Below are 19,227 nucleotides of genomic sequence, written 5' to 3'. Positions count from 1 at the left end.
ACAAGATTGACTAAATAATACGATTGTTTCAGAGGTAACGTTAGCCAAGGTGAGAACTGAGACAGCGCTTTAATAAATAATAAAATATATTTATTTTATGGAATAAAGGATATGGTTTACATATTTGGCATGAAAACAGTGTTTGACAGAATACAGCAGATTTAAGGCACATTGTAAAATTACGAATGAAAAAAATGTGCATTGATTTTACATGGAACCTCACATTTCTGATAGACCCAATAACCCAACATTGTGATACAAATAAAAACACACAGCTCCTCTGCTACTACAGAGCAGGCCTATACAAAAAAAATCACTCTATTCACTACAGATTGCATGTGCTCAGGACTTTTACATTGTACAAGAATAAATGGAAGTGCATAGTGACAAAAATATCCTGTGTCAAAAAGTTAAATGTAATAAGGATGGGTTTCCTTTTAATTCACAGGAAAGTGTTCTCAACTAATACAACTTTCAGTGGCTTCTCACTTTTCTACTGGATCTTAGAAAATAGTTGGTTATAATACACTTTTCTTTTACAATGTAAAATACATATAATATTCTCCGAAATGAAAACATAAAAAGGCACTTAATTGACACTGTATGGACAAGTGTAAGGAGAGGCACCACACCAAATGGCATAATCAAATTAACAAAACATAATGATGCTCTGGAACATTTGGCAGGGGTTAGTAGTTACTTTCAGCTTTGCACGTCATACACACTCTCCCCCCCCCCCCCCCCCTCCCCTACACATCTTGCCAAAACTTACTATGACATCATTGATTTACAAATATTACATGCCTTTCATCACATACCATAAAGCCCAGTCCTACCAAAACATCAGAGGGGATGGTGTAACCATTATCTGTATATGTGGACCCTAACAAGCACATTTGCCCTTCTCCTGGGTCTTGGGCTCTGTGATGTCTGTGTGACCACTGTGTCCATTGGATCGCACAGTTCCATCAGGGATCCAGGACTTGTCCACACAGCGCTCCATCCTCTTCATGATGAGGTCCAGCAGGACATCCACAGCCTGGCTAACAAACTGCCCGTTAGCTGCACTTGTCTCAAAGTAAGGGATTCTGCACGGGAAAGAGAGCAACACATAAGAACATTGACTGATATGTCTCTGTATGATGCAAACTATCTACCTTCAACCTGAATAAGTTTTGATCTAATTGAAAGCTTTACTCTAAGACAGAATATAGTTCTCAGCAGTTGAAAAGAAATCAAGGTTGAAAAAAATTATTTGTGTGGGTGTTTGTTTCTCGTCATGAAACATGAACTTGTGCTATAGCAGTGGAAGATGCATATTTGAAATAGTAGAGGAGCATGGCTCTCTAAAAACCACATTGGATTTCAGACTGGTGGAGCCATCGGTAACTAACGACACTAACCAAATCTGACATATGAGTCGTATCTAGTCAACCATGACAACTCAATATGATGTGCATCTGGAAGAGAGACTTCAGACTGGCTACCTATATGATATTCAGCAATAACATTATGACTGGGCTATGTTAATCTGATTACCTTGTCCTAAAACTTTAAATATGTTGTCACTTAGATATTTTCCGCGCACAAGATGGCCATTCAGCTCACCATAACTTTTTAACATAACATGATCATAACTCTAAGTACTGGGGGCTCTATTTTCAGCTGGCCTTAAGATCGTGCAATTGTCAAAACGCACGCTCGTTTGCAATTTAGACCTGTTAAAGCCAGGGCTGTTCTATTTTCACACCCTAGCGCCAGGATTGGTATTTTACCTGTCGTATGAACTCGCTTGAGATGAGGTGGGAGGGGTGGCAATATCCAATTAGTGTCCTTAAAAACATGCGCCAAAGTGCCAATTTCAGTATGCAAATTCAGTAGCTAACGCGGTTGGATACGGCAAGGATATTGACAACGGAAGCGCAGCCTATCCAGCCCTGACTCACAGTGCCCATATGCACATGGAACAAGAGATAAAAAAAAAAAAAGCACTTATGTTCCCCATAAACTTTCTTTTATTTTTAAATTTTACCCCGTTTTCTCCCCAATTTCGTGGTATCCAATTGTAGCTACTATCTTGTCTCATCGCTACAACTCCCGTACGGGCTCGGGAGAGACGAAGGTTGAAAGTCATGCGTCCTCCGATACACAACCCAACCAAGCAGCACTGCTTCTTAACACAGCGCGCATCCAACCCGGAAGCCAGCTGCACCAATGTGTCAGAGGAAACACCATGCACCTGGCAACCTAGGTGCACAGGAGTCGCTGGTGCGCGATGAGACAAGGATATCCCTATCGGCCAACCCCTCCCTAACCCAGGTGACGCTAGGCCGATTGTGCGTCGCCCCATGGAATTCCTGGTGGCGCAGTACAGCGCCCTTAGCCACTGCGCCACCCGGGAGCCCCCCATAAACTTTTTGTATTGATTTGTTTAAAAAAAAAATTGAAGACAGACTCCTCCAAATGTATTTAAACAATTCAGTCCTATTAGACATAGGCTATATCTTTCTTATTGAGAATGTGCCTCACACAAACAATACAATTTAAGGCAGACTATTTTTTAAGCGCCATATCTAAAGGCCTATACTGATTGAAGCCTATTATAACCAGGTTGACTGTCAACACTCAAAATAGAGCAAACACTGGATGTATTTTTTTTTTACTCACGTTATCACTTGTTACTGTAGCCTATGCTAATGACTAAACTGTATTATCAATCTACAATGGTCTAGGACAGAATATTCAAAGACCTTCAATAACCTACAGAACTTGAGACTAACACATGCAGCCTTGATTGGCCAGTGAGTGGTCAAGTCCTCCTCCCACCTACAACTTGTTTATTCATACATTTATAAAACAGCCATTTCGCACCACCGCCAGCTATTATGCTCATAATAACAGCTGTGAAAATAGCAAAAATATTACTGACACACCCCTCCACCTATAGAGCTACCCCCAGTGCTTATATTTACCATTGAGTTAGGTTTTTTAAAATAGAGTCCGTAGTCTCTTACGACATGGCTTTTGACCACAAATTTGCATTTGTTAGTTTTAGCAAAACATAGGATGTCCATATCTAATCCCTTTATATTCACTAAATGTGTCATTTCAGGCCACAAGCAGGATACTTTACATGGATGTGTAAATATTTGCCTTTCCAGAAAGACCAACCTAGCCTAACATTTAGTATTGTTCGAGATTCCCCTGCACAGCCTTGAGTAAACACACATCAGCCACTGCCTTCTTGGCAAATGTTTCAGGGAGGGTTAGTCACAGGTAAGGGACACATACCCATACTTCTCTGCCAACTCACGGGCCTCATCTTCACGGACTGCCCTCTGCTCCTGCAGGTCACACTTGTTGCCACAGAGTACAATGTCTGGATTCTCGCAGTAAGCGTGCATCTGTAATTGACCTGAAAAAGTGAATAAGCCAGTCATCAGCCCACCAGTCATGATTGAAAGATAGTGGTTAAGACACTGCACATTTCTTTGGAAGTCAACATGAGATTGTGGTTGTCAGAATCTACATGTACAGAGGACTTACTCATCCAATTTCTGACATTAAGGAAACTCTGCTCATTGGTGAGGTCAAACAGGAGGAGGAAGCCCATCGCATCTCGGAAGAAAGCTGTTGTCAAACTCCGAAACCTGACACCACACAAGAAAAAACACCTTGTAAAGAGCTTCATTCAGCTTGAAGAAAGTAAGCAATTGAAAGCTGCCAACAACTACCTGACAGCCAGTGAGGGCTTGAGCAAGAGTGTCAGTGGGAGATGAGTTTTGGATTGGCTTACCTCTCCTGCCCTGCCGTGTCCCACAACTGAACATGAATCCTCTGTCCTCTGCCTGCTGCCCCATCTGGACCATTTGATTTGTATACCTGTCAGACGGAGAGAGAGATATTATACCCATATAAAGCAGTGTGAGGTCATTCTGGCCATGAGGCCCTAAAAATATACTTTCCTATTGGTCATCCTACATATACTGTATTATCTTGCAACCCAAAGTGAACCTAAACATTTAGATGGAAAATGTTTGCCCTGATAATCTCTACAATTATACACAGCATGAGTGATTATGATTAAATGACCCTGGTGTTTGGTTATGTGGTGTGAAGTGTTTATTTTCTAGGAGGGTGCTGCTGAACTCAAGTGATATTAGTCATCCATTCTTGGTCTGGGAGTTCCTCAGATTCCTGCGACACCCACACATACTGGTACGTCGGCAGGTTCATATGTTTCAGACTCATTCCCTACAAAAAAACAGTTCTACCACTACCTTTTGCACTGTGAGGAGTAATGCTTTTAAGCTCCTACTTACTTTCCATGGTTAATAGTAAACCTGCACTACAAAAATATTCACATGGAATAATTGGCCATTTCAAATGTTAACTCTTTCAACCAAGCAGCACACTATCTGGTCATTACGGGTGGTAGGGGAGTACCTGTATGTGAATAATTAAATTAATGGTTTCTCACACAAGTGACAAATTGTATGACTAGGGCAATCAACTTACCACTCGTTTTTCTCTGAAATCAATGCCCACTGTAGTGATGAATTTGGAGTTAAACTTTTTGTCGGTGTACTGGTAGAGAAAGCTGGTTTTCCCTACTCCAGAATCACCAAGGGCTAGGAATTTGATGAGGTAGTCATAGTCCCCATCAGACATAGTGAGTGCTTATTTCAGACCTGAAAACCAGACAAAGAAACCAAACATTGAAGGAAGCAATTTAAAATCTGTGCACATATCCTGATGCAAATGTAACACCGAGACTGTAGATAATCATTTGTAAACTAAACTATATATACACACACATTCATATAACTATGTTGACACCCCTTCAAATTAGTGGATACAGCTATTTTAGCCACACCTGTTGCTGACAGGTGCATAAAATCGAGCACACCTCCGTGCAATCTCCATAGACAAACATTGGCAGTAGAATAGCCTTACTGAAGAGCTCAGTTACATTCAACATGGCACCGTCATAGGATGCCACCTATCCAACAAGTCAGTTGGTCAAATGTCCGCCCTGCTAGAGCTGCCCCGTTCAACTGTAAGTACTGTTATTGTGAAGTGGAAACGTCTAGGAGCAAGAATGGCTCAGCAGCAAAGTAGTTGGCCACACAAGGTCAAAGAACGGGACCATAAAAGTAGTCCATCCTCGGTTGTAACGCTCATTACCGATTTCCAAACTTTCTCTGGAAGCAACGTCAGGAGCTTCATGAAATGGGTTTCCATGGCCGAGCAGCCACACACAAGCCTAAGATCACCATGCGCAATGCCAAGCATCAGCTGGAGTGGTGTACAGCTCCACGCCATTGGACTCTGGAGCAGTGAAAACACATTCTCTGGAGTGATGAATCAAGCTTCACCATCTGGCAGTCTGACGGAAGAATCTGGGTTTGGCGGATGCCAGGAGAACACTACCTGCCCCAATGCATTGTGCCAATTGTTAAGCTTGATGGAGGAGGAATAGTGGTCTGGGGCGGTTTTTGATGGTTTGGGCTATGCCTCTTAGTTCTAGTGAAGGGAAATCTTTATGCTACAGCATACGATGACATTTTAGACAATTCTGTGCTGCCACTTTGTGGCAACAGTTTGAGGAAGGCCCTTTCCTGTTTTAGTATGACAATGCCCTCGTGTACAAAGTGAGGTCCATACAGAAATGTTTTTTCAAGATCAGTGTGGAAGCACTTGACTGGCCTGCACAGAGCCACAACCTAAACCCTATCGAACACCTTTTGGATGAATTGGAACACCGACTGAGCCAGGCCTAATTGTCCAACATAAGTGCCTGACCTCACTAATGCTCTTGTGGCTGAAAGGAAGCAAGTCCCTGCAGCAATGTTCCAACACCTAGTGGAAAGCCTTCCCGGAAGAGTAGAGTCTGGGGGGGGGGGGGGGGGGGGGATGATGGAAGAGCATTTTTGGTGCTCTTCCTCTTCTTGTTTTTCAAATCATGAGCGCATTTTCAGAATGGTTTCTACTAGAGGTCGACCGATTATGATTTTTCAACGCCGATACCGATAATTGGAGGACCAAAAAAGCCGATACCGGTTAATCGGATGATTACATTTTTAAAAATGCATAATAATGACAATTACAACAATACTGAATTAACACTTATCTTAACTTAATAGAATACATGAATAAAATCAATTTAGCCTCAAATAAAATGTTCAATTTGGTTTAAATAATGCAAAAACAAAGTGTTGGAGAAGAAAGTAAAAGTGCAATATGTGCCATGTAAAAAGGCTAACGTTTAAGTTCCTTGCTCAGAACATGAGAACATACGAAAGCTGGTTGTTCCTTTTAACAGGAGTCTTCAATATTCCCAGGTAAGAAGTTTTAGGTTGTAGTTATTATAGGAATTATCGGACAATTTCTTTCTATATGATTTGTATTTCATATACCTTTGACTATTGGATGTTCTTATCGGCACTATAGTATTACCAGTGTAACAGCATAGCTTCCGTCCCTCTCCTCGCCCCTACCTGGGCTCGAACCAGGAACACATCGACAACAGCCACCCTCGAAGCAGCGTTACCCCATCGCTCCACAAAAGCAGCTGCCCTTGCAGAGCAAGGGGAACAACCACTCCAAGTCTCAGAGCGAGTGACGTTTGAAACGCTATTAGCGGGGTGCGCGCTAACTAGTTAGCCATTTCACATCGGTTACACCAGCCTAGTCTCGGGAGTTGATAGGCTTGAAGTCATAAACAGCTCAATGCTTGAAGCACAACGACGAGCTGTTGGCAAAACGCACGAAAGTGCCATTTGAATTAATGCTTACGAGCCTGCTGGTGCCTACCGTCACTCAGTCAGACTGCTCTATCAAATATCAAATCATAGACTTAATTATAATACACAGAAATACGAGCCTTAGGTCATTAATATGGTCGAATTCGGAAACTATCATCTCAAAAACAAGACGTTTATTTTTTCAGTGAAATACGGAACCGTACCGTATTTTATCTAACGGGTGGCATCCATAAGTCTAAATATTCCTGTTACATTGCACAACCTTCAATGTTATGTCATAATTAAATAAAATTCTGGCAAATTAGGCAGCCCAAACTGTTGCATATACACTGACTCTGCGTGCAATGAACGCAAGAGAAGTGACACAATTTCACCTGGTTAATATTGCCTGCTAACCTGGATTTCTTTTAGCAAAATATGCAGGTTTAAAAATATATACTTTTGTGTATTGATTTTAAGAAAGGAATTGATGTTTATGGTTAGGTACAGTCGTCCAACGATTGTGCTTTTTTCGCAAATGTGCTTTTGTTAAATCATCCCCCGTTTGGCGAAGTTTGCTGTCTTTGTTAGGAAGAATAGTCTTCACAGAGTTTGCAACCAGCCAGGTTAGCAGGCAATATTAACTAAATATGCAGGTTTCAAAATATATACGTGTGTATTGATTTTAAGAAAAGGCATTGATGTTTATGGTTAGGTACACATTGGAGCAATACAGTCCTTTCTCGCAAATACGCACCGCATCGATTATATGCAACGCAGGACATGCTAGATAAACTAGTAATATCATCAACCATGTGTAGTTAACTGGTGATTTATGATTGATTGATTGTTTTTCTGATAAGATAAGTTTAATGCTAGCTAGCAACTTACCTTGGCTTACTGCATTTGCGTAACAGGCAGTCTCCTCATGGAGTGCAATGTAATCAAGTGGTTAGAGCGTTGGACTAGTTAACTGTAATGTTGCAAGATTGAATACCCGAGCTGACAAGGTACAGATCTGTCATTCTGCCCGCCCCTGAACAAGGTAGTTAACCCACCGTTCCTAGGCCGTCATTGAAATTAAGAATGTGTGTTCTTAACTGACTTGCCTAGTTAAATAAAGGATAAATAAAAGGTGTAATTTTTGTATTATTTTTAAATCTGCCTAATGTGTCCAAAAATACCAATTGTTATGAAAACTTGAAATCGCCCCGAATTAAATTGGCCATTCCGATTAATCGGTCAACCTCTAGTTTCTACTACATAACCACAACATAAAACGGTTCCCAGTGCCCTAAAGAGCGCAGATTTTTACGCTAGCAGGGTAGAGTGCCTGCGAAACAGTTGACCTGAGGACAAAACTTTTAGAGCTATTTTGGAGACAGACACGCCTCGGTCTGTCTTTTGAGAGCCTACAGCTCTCTTCTCATGGTCATGTAAGTATGCTGACACAGTAACAGGAAACACAAATATTTTATGTGAAAGAAACTACATTCGCCTCTATGCATGTTCAGTAAGGAAATGCTCAAACTTAGATCCTGCTATAACCCCATCCACAGTGAACTTTCACCTGTTTGCTTGGTAAAAGTGGATAATCTCCTATTTGGGGCAACTGTTACAGATTTAATCCTCTCATGTAGAGTTTCATTGTGGGTAATTATGCAAATAAGACTAAGAATTACGCAATTGATCAACAGACTAAAAATTCACAAGAAAAACAAGTTATTCCATAAGAGTTGTCACAATAGAGTTCAAATTGTATTGAGCTGAAATTCTCACTGGCATGATTGGTCCTGGTCCATAAATAGTTTATGTAAATAAATCAGAAATAATCCATGTGTTTTTGATAGATACAAAATATGTATTACACAAAGCTATAGTGACATGCATTACTACGGAGTTATTATAGCATAGCTAGAAAGTTGAGGCCTGTGAATGAGAAAGACTGTGGTGGACACAAAATGAACTGAACACAGATATCCATCAAATGATATTCAAGAGAACAAGCTGGATGTGATTCTCACTGAAAGCAGAGTCCATCACATGACCACGGTATGAAAAGGCATTCTTTCACTCTGTCCAGCACTAAAGCCCTCATCCTGAGCAATAAGCTGCTTAAAGTCTGGAGCAAAATCAAGTTCTGTGATGAACACACTGTGACTGGACTAGTGGTACCCCATCTCCAGCCCCTCTGAGCTGTTCCCCAGTGGGAAATAGAATAGCCAGGCTTACATTCTAAAGGCTTATATATGGACCGACTTATTATGTTTCACCGCACAACTGCACAGTACTACCTGCACACACTAATCGATTGACCTCGTCAAGCAAAAAGGACAGTCAACTGTATTATTAAGTAAATTATATGTCTCAAATCTCTTGGTCGCCAGGCAGTTCATGCTTGTATAAGGGTACACCATCTGGCCAGCAGGGACACATTTACAGAGGCTTTCCCCAGAGAAACAGGCCCCCTGGCTTGCGGGCAGCCCTGCTCTTTCGAAGGTTAGGATCACTGAGGCGGCACCAGTCACCTCCAATGGTAATCAGATTAACTGCAAAAGTTCATGTGAAAGCAGGCTGCTACAGAGGATGCTATTTTTTATTTAATTTTTTTATTTTACCTTTATTTAACCAGGTAGGCAAGTTGAGAACAAGTTCTCATTTACAATTGCGACCTGGCCAAGATAAAGCAAAGCAGTTCGACAGATACGACACAGAGATACACATGGAGTAAAACAAACATACAGTCAATAAAACAGTATAAACAAGTCTATATACAATGTGAGCAAATGAGGTGAGAAGGGAGGTAAAGGCAAAAAAGGCCATGATGGCAAAGTAAATACAATATAGCAAGTAAAATACTGGAATGGTAGTTTTGCAATGGAAGAATGTGCAAAGTAGAAATAAAAATAATGGGGTGCAAAGGAGCAAAATAAATAAATAAATAAATTAAAATTAAATACAGTTGGGAAAGAGGTAGTTGTTTGGGCTAAATTATAGGTGGTCTATGTACAGGTGCAGTAATCTGTGAGCTGCTCTGACAGTTGGTGCTTAAAGCTAGTGAGGGAGATAAGTGTTTCCAGTTTCAGAGATTTTTGTAGTTCGTTCCAGTCATTGGCAGCAGAGAACTGGAAGGAGAGGCGGCCAAAGAAAGAATTGGTTTTGGGGGTGACTAGAGAGATATACCTGCTGGAGCGTGTGCTACAGGTGGGAGATGCTATGGTGACCAGCGAGCTGAGATAAGGGGGGACTTTACCTAGCAGGGTCTTGTAGATGACATGGAGCCAGTGGGTTTGGCGACGAGTATGAAGCGAGGGCCAGCCAACGAGAGCGTACAGGTCGCAATGGTGGGTAGTATATGGGGCTTTGGTGATAAAACAGATTGCACTGTGATAGACTGCATCCAATTTGTTGAGTAGGGTATTGGAGGCTATTTTGTAAATGACATCGCCAAAGTCGAGGATTGGTAGGATGGTCAGTTTTACAAGGGTATGTTTGGCAGTATGAGTGAAGGATGCTTTGTTGCGAAATAGGAAGCCAATTCTAGATTTAACTTTGGATTGGAGATGTTTGATATGGGTCTGGAAGGAGAGTTTACAGTCTAACCAGACACCTAAGTATTTGTAGTTGTCCACGTATTCTAAGTCAGAGCCGTCCAGAGTAGTGATGTTGGACAGGCGGGTAGGTGCAGGTAGCGATCGGTTGAAGAGCATGCATTTAGTTTTACTTGTATTTAAGAGCAATTGGAGGCCACGGAAGGAGAGTTGTATGGCATTGAAGCTTGCCTGGAGGGTTGTTAACACAGTGTCCAAAGAAGGGCCGGAAGTATACAGAATGGTGTCGTCTGCGTAGAGGTGGATCAGGGACTCACCAGCAGCAAGAGCGACCTCATTGATGTATACAGAGAAGAGAGTCGGTCCAAGAATTGAACCCTGTGGCACCCCCATAGAGACTGCCTGAGGTCCGGACAGCAGACCCTCCGATTTGACACACTGAACTCTATCAGAGAAGTAGTTGGTGAACCAGGCGAGGCAATCATTTGAGAAACCAAGAGTGTCGAGTCTGCCGATGAGGATATTGTGATTGACAGAGTCGAAAGCCTTGGCCAGATCAATGAATACGGCTGCACAGTAATGTTTCTTATCGATGGCGGTTAAGATATCGTTTAGGACCTTGAGCGTGGCTGAGGTGCACCCATGACCAGCTCTGAAACCAGATTGCATAGCAGGGAAGGTATGGTGAGATTCGAAATGGTCGGTAATCTGTTTGTTGTCTTGGCTTTCGAAGACCTTAGAAAGGCACGGTAGGATAGATATAAGTCTGTAGCAGTTTGGGTCAAGAGTGTCCCCCCCTTTGAAGAGGGGGATGACTGCAGCTGCTTTCCAATCTTTGGGAATCTCAGACGACACGAAAGAGAGGTTGAACAGGCTAGTAATAGGGGTGGCAACAATTTCGGCAGATAATTTTAGAAAGAAAGGGTCCAGATTGTCTAGCCCGGCTGATTTGTAGGGGTCCAGATTTTGCAGCTCTTTCAGAACATCAGCTGAATGGATTTGGGAGAAGGAGAAATGGGGAAGGCTTGGGCGAGTTGCTGTTGGGGGTGCAGTGCTGTTGTCCGGGGTAGGAGTAGCCAGGTGGAAAGCATGGCCAGCCGTAGAAAAATGCTTATTGAAATTCTCAATTATGGTGGATTTATCAGTGGTGACAGTGTTTCCTATCTTCAGTGCAGTGGGCAGCTGGGAGGAGGTGTTCTTATTCTCCATGGACTTTACAGTGTCCCAGAACTTTTTTGAGTTAGTGTTGCAGGAAGCAAATTTCTGCTTGAAAAAGCTAGCCTTGGCTTTTCTAACTGCCTGTGTATAATGGTTTCTAGCTTCCCTGAACAGCTGCATATCACGGGGGCTGTTCGATGCTAATGCAGAACGCCATAGGATGTTTTTGTGTTGGTTAAGGGCAGTCAGGTCTGGGGAGAACCAAGGGCTATATCTGTTCCTGGTTCTACATTTCTTGAATGGGGCATGTTTATTTAAGATGGTTAGGAAGGCATTTAAAAAAAATATCCAGGCATCCTCTACTGACGGGATGAGATCAATATCCTTCCAGGATACCCCGGCCAGGTCGATTAGAAAGGCCTGCTCGCAGAAGTGTTTCAGGGAGCGTTTTACAGTGATGAGTGGAGGTCGTTTGACCGCTGACCCATTACGGATGCAGGCAATGAGGCAGTGATCGCTGAGATCTTGGTTGAAGACAGCAGAGGTGTATTTAGAGGGGAAGTTGGTTAGGATGATATCTATGAGGGTGCCCGTGTTTAAGGCTTTGGGGAGGTACCTGGTAGGTTCATTGATAATTTGTGTGAGATTGAGGGCATCAAGTTTAGATTGTAGGATGGCTGGGGTGTTAAGCATGTTCCAGTTTAGGTCACCTAGCAGCACGAACTCTGAAGATAGATGGGGGGCAATCAGTTCACATATGGTGTCCAGAGCACAGCTGGGGGCAGAGGGTGGTCTATAGCAGGCGGCAACGGTGAGAGACTTGTTTTTAGAGAGGTGGATTTTTAAAAGTAGAAGTTCAAATTGTTTGGGTACAGACCTGGATAGTAGGACAGAACTCTGCAGGCTATCTTTGCAGTAGATTGCAACACCGCCCCCTTTGGCAGTTCTATCTTGTCTGAAAATGTTGTAGTTTGGAATTAAAATGTCTGAATTTTTGGTGGTCTTCCTAAGCCAGGATTCAGACACAGCTAGAACATCCGGGTTGGCAGAGTGTGCTAAAGCAGTGAATAGAACAAACTTAGGGAGGAGGCTTCTAATGTTAACATGCATGAAACCAAGGCTATTACGGTTACAGAAGTCGTCAAAAGAGAGCGCCTGGGGAATAGGAGTGGAGCTAGGCACTGCAGGGCCTGGATTCACCTCTACATCGCCAGAGGAATATAGGAGGAGTAGAATAAGGGTACGGCTAAAAGCTATGAGAATTGGTCGTCTAGAACGTCTGGAACATAGAGTAAAAGGAGGTTTCTGGGGGCGATAAAATAGCATCAAGGTATAATGTACAGACAAATGTATGGTAGGATGTGAATACAGTGGAGGTAAACCTAGGTATTGAGTGATGAAGAGAGAGATATTGTCTCTAGAAACATCGTTGAAACCAGGAGATGTCATTGCATGTGTGGGTGGTGGAACTAATAGGTTGGATAAGGTATAGTGAGCAGGACTAGAGGCTCTACAGTGAAATAAGCCAATAAACACTAACCAGAACAGCAATGGACAAGACATATTGACATTAAGGAGAGGCATGCTTAGTCGAGTGATCAAAAGGGTCCGGTGAGTGGAGAGGTTGGTTGGTGATTTAGACAGCTAGCCAGGGCATCGGTAGCAAGCTAGCATAGGATGGAGGTCTGTTGTTAGCCACCTCTTGCGTTCCGTCAGTAGATTAGTGGGGTTCCGTGTGGTAGAGGGGATTAATCCAAATCACACAACAACAAAAATAAAAACAATAGATATAGTTATAGAGGCCCAAGAAGAAAACATAATAATAATAATAAAAAATAAAAAAATTGTCCGATTGTCTATTCAGATAGCAGCCGGTAAGACAGCTAACGGTTAGCAGGCCGCAGATGGGCGTTCGGGTAACGTCGCGACGGAGGAGCCAGCCGAATAACTCCTTCGGGTAGATAACGTAATCATGTAGGCCAAAGGCTTACAGTCTCTAGTGAAAGTCTACAGACCCCTTGCACTGTCTTCAAATTTAGTTGCCTTAAAATGTTATCTAAAAAGGGACAACAAATGTTTAAAACATTTTTACTGATCTACACAACCTACTCCACATTCTCAAAGTGAAAGAAAAATAACTGTACCAACTCAACAAAAAACATGGGGACATGGCCGTGGTAGCCAAAAAAATGGCCTGCTCAGCATTTTTATACATGATCCTAAACCTAATGGGATGTTAATTGCTTATTTAACTCAGGAACCACACCAGTGTGGATTGAGGAATCACCTGCTTTCAATACTTTGTATCCCTTATTTACGCAAGTGTTTTCATTATTTTAGCAGTTACCTGTATGTTGCCATAAGAGTCGGGCAAAGTTGGTAGAATCTTATTCAAAATTATTCACAGCTGTTATTGCTGCCGCCAAGCATTAACTCTGGTGTGTGAAAACATATGCAATCAATAAATATTTATTACAATTAGGAAAATGTTCTATACATTTGTATTTATTTAAAAAATGTGGAAAGATTATGTAGATCTGTAGGGAAAAATGTAATCCTTTTTGGATTTAATTTTAAGGTGGCACAATGTGAATACAGTGCAAGGGGTGTGTAGACTTTCACTAGGCACTGTGTCATTGAACTGCCTATCATTCCCTTTGTTTTCACCTTTATTTAACCAGGTAGGCTAGTTGTTCTCATTTGCAACTGCGACCTGGACAAGATAAAGCGTAGCAATTCGACACATACACAGAGTTACACATGGAATAAACAAAACAGTCAATAATACAGTAGAACAAAAGGTCTATATACAGTGAGTGCAGATGAGGTAACTTAGGGAAATAAATAGGCCATGGTGGCAAAGTAATTATAATATAGCAAATTAAACACTGGAATGGTGGATCGGCAGAAGATGAATGTGCAGGTAGAGATACTGGGGTGCAAAGGAGCAAAATAAATAAATACCAGTATGGGGATGAGGTAGGTAGATCGCCCATCTGTAAACAGCCCATCTATGTACAGGTGCAGTGATCTGTAAGCTGCTCTGACAGCTGGTGCTTAAAGCTAGTGAGGGAGATGTGAGTCTCCAGCTTTAGAGATTTTTGTAATTCGTTACAGTCATGGGCAGCAGAGAACTGGAAGGAAATACGACCAAAGGAGGAATTGGCTTTGGGGGTGACCAGTGAGATATACCTGCTGGAGCGCGTGCTGCTATGGTGACCAGTGAGCTGAGATAAGGCAGGGCTTTACCTAACAGAGACTTGTAGATAACCTGTAGCCAGTGGGTTTGGCGACGAGTATGAAGCGAGGGCCAACCAACGAGAGCGTACAGGTCGCAATGGTGGGTAGTGTATGGGGCTTTGGTGACAAAACGGATGGCACTGTGATAGACTGCATCCAGTTTGCTGAGTAGAGTGTTGGAGGCTATTTTATAGATGACATCACCAAAGTCAAGGATCGGTAGGATGGTCAGTTTTACGAGGGTATGTTTGGCAGCATGAGTGAAGGATGCTTTGTTGCGATATAGGAAGCCGATTCTAGATTTCATTTTGGATTGGAGATGCTTAATGTGAGTCTGGAAGGAGAGTTTACAGTCTAACCAGACACCTAGGTATTTGTAGTTGTCCACGTATTATAAGTCAGAGCCGTCCAGAGTAGTGATGCTGGACGGGCGAGCAGGTGCAGGCAGTGATCGATTGAATAGCATGCATTTAGTTTTACTTGCGTTTAAGAGCAGTTGGAGGCCATGGAAGGAGAGTTGTATGGCATTGAAGCTCGTCTGGAGGTTAGTTAACAGTGTCCAAGGAGGGGCCAGAAGTATACAGAATGGTGTCGTCTGCGTAGAGGTGTACCAGAGAATCACCAGCAGCAAGAGCAATATCATTGATGTATACAGAAAAGAGAGCCAGCCTGAGAATTGAACCCTGTGGAACACCCATAGAGACTGTCTACCCTTAGCTACAGCCTGTAGAGAAAAAAACAAACAAGAAAAGCCTAAATTACATATTTTCATCTAATTATGCTAAATGAGTTTGCTATAAAAATAAAAAAAATATGATAGAAATCCTTGGGGCGATAAGTGGGATAACAAGTAGCAGGTTTGGTAAAATAGGTGGCATAGGACAAAGATGTTTTAAAAAATAAAACAAAAACAAATATTATGAAATGTCCTGAGACTAAATCTGATCACAGCTTCTACAAGGAAGCCTGAACGGCTGTGATTACATGTGTTGCAGATAAGCTGCAAAATAAGTTTTGTTTGAGGAAGCCCACTACAGTGACTGCAGTATGAAATATTTTAACAAGGTGTGAAATACAACATTGCAAGTTAGACATTACATCATCTTGAGTAGGCCTTCTGCACTTGTTTTTGAGTGAAATCCCTATGCACTGACTGGCTAGTCAGTGCTCAAATTATTTGATTCACATCGCTGCCCCTGCCCATTTCTAAAACAGAAGATCCAAACTGAGCTCATAAACAAGGATCAGCCTTAGTCCTCTTCCAAAAGGTGTTTCAAAGTTATTGAATGTTTACTTTTAAACCTAAACTTCAAGTGATTAAAAGAGAAGGCTTTAGGCAAAGCCCTGTTCTCTGGTGGTGCGGATTTCACACTAGTTGGAGGAGGGCACCTCAGATTATGTGCCAGCAAGCAGAACACAGCCTTTCAGACATTCTCAGAGCAGTAGAGCTGAAGTACCCACCCTGGGCAGTTGGCCAACTATAACAGCAAACTCCTTGAATGAGGATATGCAGATGACATGAACTTAAACAAACTGCACAAGATGAAGGGTGTTGCAGTACCACAATACTACAGCACTCATCCCAGATGTATTGACAGAATGACTTGCCAATATGCATCTGAAATATCACCAGGTTTCATCATGTTCAGGACTGGAAGCACTATTTTGTAACACTATATGTTGCATATAGATATGTAAGTGAAAAGATGTTATTCTGATGAGAAATGGTTTACAGATTATGATGGGCGGCAGGGAGCCTAGTGATTTATTTATTTTACCTTTATTTAACTAGGCAAGTCAGTTAAGAACAAATTCTTATTTTCAATGACGGCCTAGGAACAGTGGGTTAACTGCCTGTTCAGGAGCAGAACAACAGATTTGTACCTTGTCAGCTCGGGGGTTTGAACTTGCAACCTTCCGGTTACTAGACCAACACTCTAACCACTAGACTACCCTGAGCGTTGGTCCAGTAACTGAAAGGTCGCTAGTTTGAAGACACTTAAGCCTAAATTGTTCCAGGGGCACTGGACAATGGTGACCCTGGCCATGACCCCACTCTCCAAGGGTGTCTCAGGTGGAGTTAGCATATTTAAAAACATATTTCCAATTCACAAATGCATATTAATACACACTTGTACATGTGTGAAATAGGACAAACAATTTTTTTATTATGGTTATCAGTAGAAACATTTCAAACACACATACCTGCCCGCACACACACACACACACACACACACACACACACACACACACACACACACACACACACACACACACACACACACACACACACACGAGAGAGAGAGAAGAAAACAATTGATTATCTGACACAAACCCTACTTGAAAGATAAAACATCTAATAACCCCCAGCTCAGTTGTTCATCATGTAGTTGTCATGTTTTACTCTACCATTGACCCTGTTTAATAACCATATCTCCTAGTTTGTTCACAAGCACAATTGCTCAAATCTCAGACTAGACAGAGGTCTATCTTTGAATAGCTGACAGATGTAAAGTAAACTAAAGACAACCTAAAAGTTCATTTGGAATAAATTGGTTTATCATGTCCAGAATGTGTTTAAACCTTGAGAAAATAAAAAATGTATTAACACAAAGACAAACATTTTTAGTTCAGTGTTCATTTTTGGTTTGGTCTGAGCTGATGTTTTTTCTGCATGGCACGTCTCCAGCCAAAATACCAGACTCATATCCCTAAGACACCATACCAAAATAGTGAGGTAGACGCCTGTTGATGTTTCACCAGCCAAATTAATGCAGGTTTATGGATAGATAAACCTAGATAAATGTAGCCAATACAAGGGTTGTAATTATGAGGTCCCATTACACGTGAACAGTTTCCCTCTTCATTGTTGCTTCCACTGGAAAACTATTAAATAAAGGTGTGATACGTTTAACTCCGATATATATATATATATATATCTAAGTCTTCTGTGATGTATAGAAAGTATAATATTGGGATGCAAACTCAACATTTTATACATTTAAATGCTATATCTGACATGGTACAAGTATCTTGTTTTTTGAAGTCCATAACCATGTGTGTGAGGTGTACATTTTGTGTACAATTTATAAATCATGTAAATATACTGAACAAAAATATAAACATGACATGTAAAATGTTTGCCCCATGTTTTATGAGCTGAAAAGATCCCAGAAATGTTCCATATGCACAAAAAGCTTATTACTCAAGCAGTATAATGTTAAAACTAAAATTAAATGTAATTTGATAGGAAAATGTTACATCAATTCCCAATGAAAGTGTCGCATTCCTACCCAACTAAGTACAGGCTACACGTAGCCTATCCTGTTTTACAATGTAGGTCTATCTAATTTAAGGTCACCTCCGAGTTAGAATTCACTTCAAGGCAACTATAAAAACAGACACATCGCATTATGTAGAAACACAAAAAAATGTCATTGCACTTTCAGTAGCCTTGGCTTCAAGTAGGCCTAGTAAATGTGAGCAGGAAATAACTTTGTTTCAGCCTCAGCTCAGTGAAAATGCAGGTGGTCGTTATACGATGAAGTAACCCCGTCCTGAGAAAAAATGTACTATGTTGCACTTATAGCTGTCGATAGAAACAAATCCGCTAAACCGCTCCATATGCCGAGACACATTTATCACGCTAATTTTGTTTCGAGAAATTCAACTTACCAGTGTCTGTGCGTCTCTTTCTTTCTTGGTGTTTCGTGTAGAATCGCCCTATCAAAAGCGATGACAATTTGTTGATTTTTAAATAAATAAAAATTACTCACTAAATTGAGTTTGCTAAGTCCTTTCGATCCATTTGTTGCATGAACACCCTTCACAATCAACGTAACATCACTTCCCGTTCAGTTGAAGTGAGCCAGCCCCTCCCTCTCTCGCCAACCCGTAAAAGACCTCGGAACGGAAAACGACCCTACCCGCTCAGGAGTATTCTTTTGGAACTACACTTTGATCACACCCACAGCTTCATTGCATTTTGGTACACCAGCATTACATTAATTTACAATTAAACGCTGCGTTTGCCTTGCAGCATTGCGTTGCAGAGGTAGTTGCAGTGCATACGTTGGATTTATCGAACGTATACGTCAAACTGTATGCGTAAACGGCTTGACAGAAATGGTAGCAGAAGGTGAATGTTTAACTTTTGTTGCATACATATCCAGATGATGCTGCATACTATTTTGCGCCATGACACGGTCGGTGTGTTGGAAGTGACACACAGGGTTGGGGAGTAATGCTTCTAACACACTGACAGTGTCATTGCATAAAATAGTAGCAGCATCATCTGGATATGTATGCAAAAAAAGTTCAACATTCACCTTCTGCTACCATTTCTGTCAAGCCATATATATATATAAATATAATCAAGATATCTAGTGTCACCAAAAAAAGGTAAATAATTGGCCTATATCAAATGCAGCATATGGCATTCATTTGTCACATGTAAATAGCACTTTTCAGTAGTGCTCAAAGCATGCCATTCCATGAGCCCAATCAGTCCTCCATGACAAAATCATAAACAG

General features: G+C 41.5%; 1 protein-coding gene across 2 annotated transcripts; it reads right to left on the bottom strand.

Annotated features, from left to right (window-relative positions):
• Positions 1-68: 68 nt before the first annotated feature.
• LOC109895371 (ras-related protein Rab-27A) lies at positions 69-18,582 on the bottom strand. 2 transcript variants are annotated; one of them, XM_020489013.2, is made up of 6 exons: positions 18,371-18,572; positions 4,519-4,691; positions 3,797-3,882; positions 3,547-3,650; positions 3,292-3,415; positions 69-1,088 (listed from the first exon to the last, which is right to left on the bottom strand). In XM_020489013.2, the coding sequence occupies exons 2-6, from the start codon at positions 4,669-4,671 to the stop codon at positions 884-886; spliced, it is 672 nt and encodes a 223-aa protein (XP_020344602.1). In that variant the 5' UTR covers positions 4,672-4,691; positions 18,371-18,572; the 3' UTR covers positions 69-883. The 2 variants fall into 2 exon arrangements, with proteins under 2 accessions (XP_020344602.1, XP_020344603.1); XM_020489014.2 differs by having other exon boundaries at positions 74-1,088; positions 18,472-18,582.
• Between the last annotated feature and the right edge of the window lie 645 nt (positions 18,583-19,227).

The sequence above is a fragment of the Oncorhynchus kisutch genome, linkage group LG8 (assembly GCF_002021735.2).
Source record: "Oncorhynchus kisutch isolate 150728-3 linkage group LG8, Okis_V2, whole genome shotgun sequence".
Lineage (NCBI taxonomy): Eukaryota > Metazoa > Chordata > Actinopteri > Salmoniformes > Salmonidae > Oncorhynchus > Oncorhynchus kisutch.
Note: the sequence above shows the minus strand (reverse complement) of the source record. Positions and strands in the feature narration are given on the sequence as shown.

Bases quoted from the DNA above. Each gene is read 5' to 3' on its own strand.
- LOC109895371 (XM_020489014.2), bottom strand. From the start codon at position 4,671: ATGTCTGATGGGGACTATGACTACCTCATCAAATTCCTAGCCCTTGGT. The intron at 3,651-3,796 runs GTAAGCCAATCC...GTGTGGTGTCAG, and splicing joins GACACGGCAGGGCAGGAGAG to GTTTCGGAGTTTGACAACAG. The intron at 1,089-3,291 runs GTATGTGTCCCT...TTTCCCGTGCAG, and splicing joins GAGTTGGCAGAGAAGTATGG to AATCCCTTACTTTGAGACAA.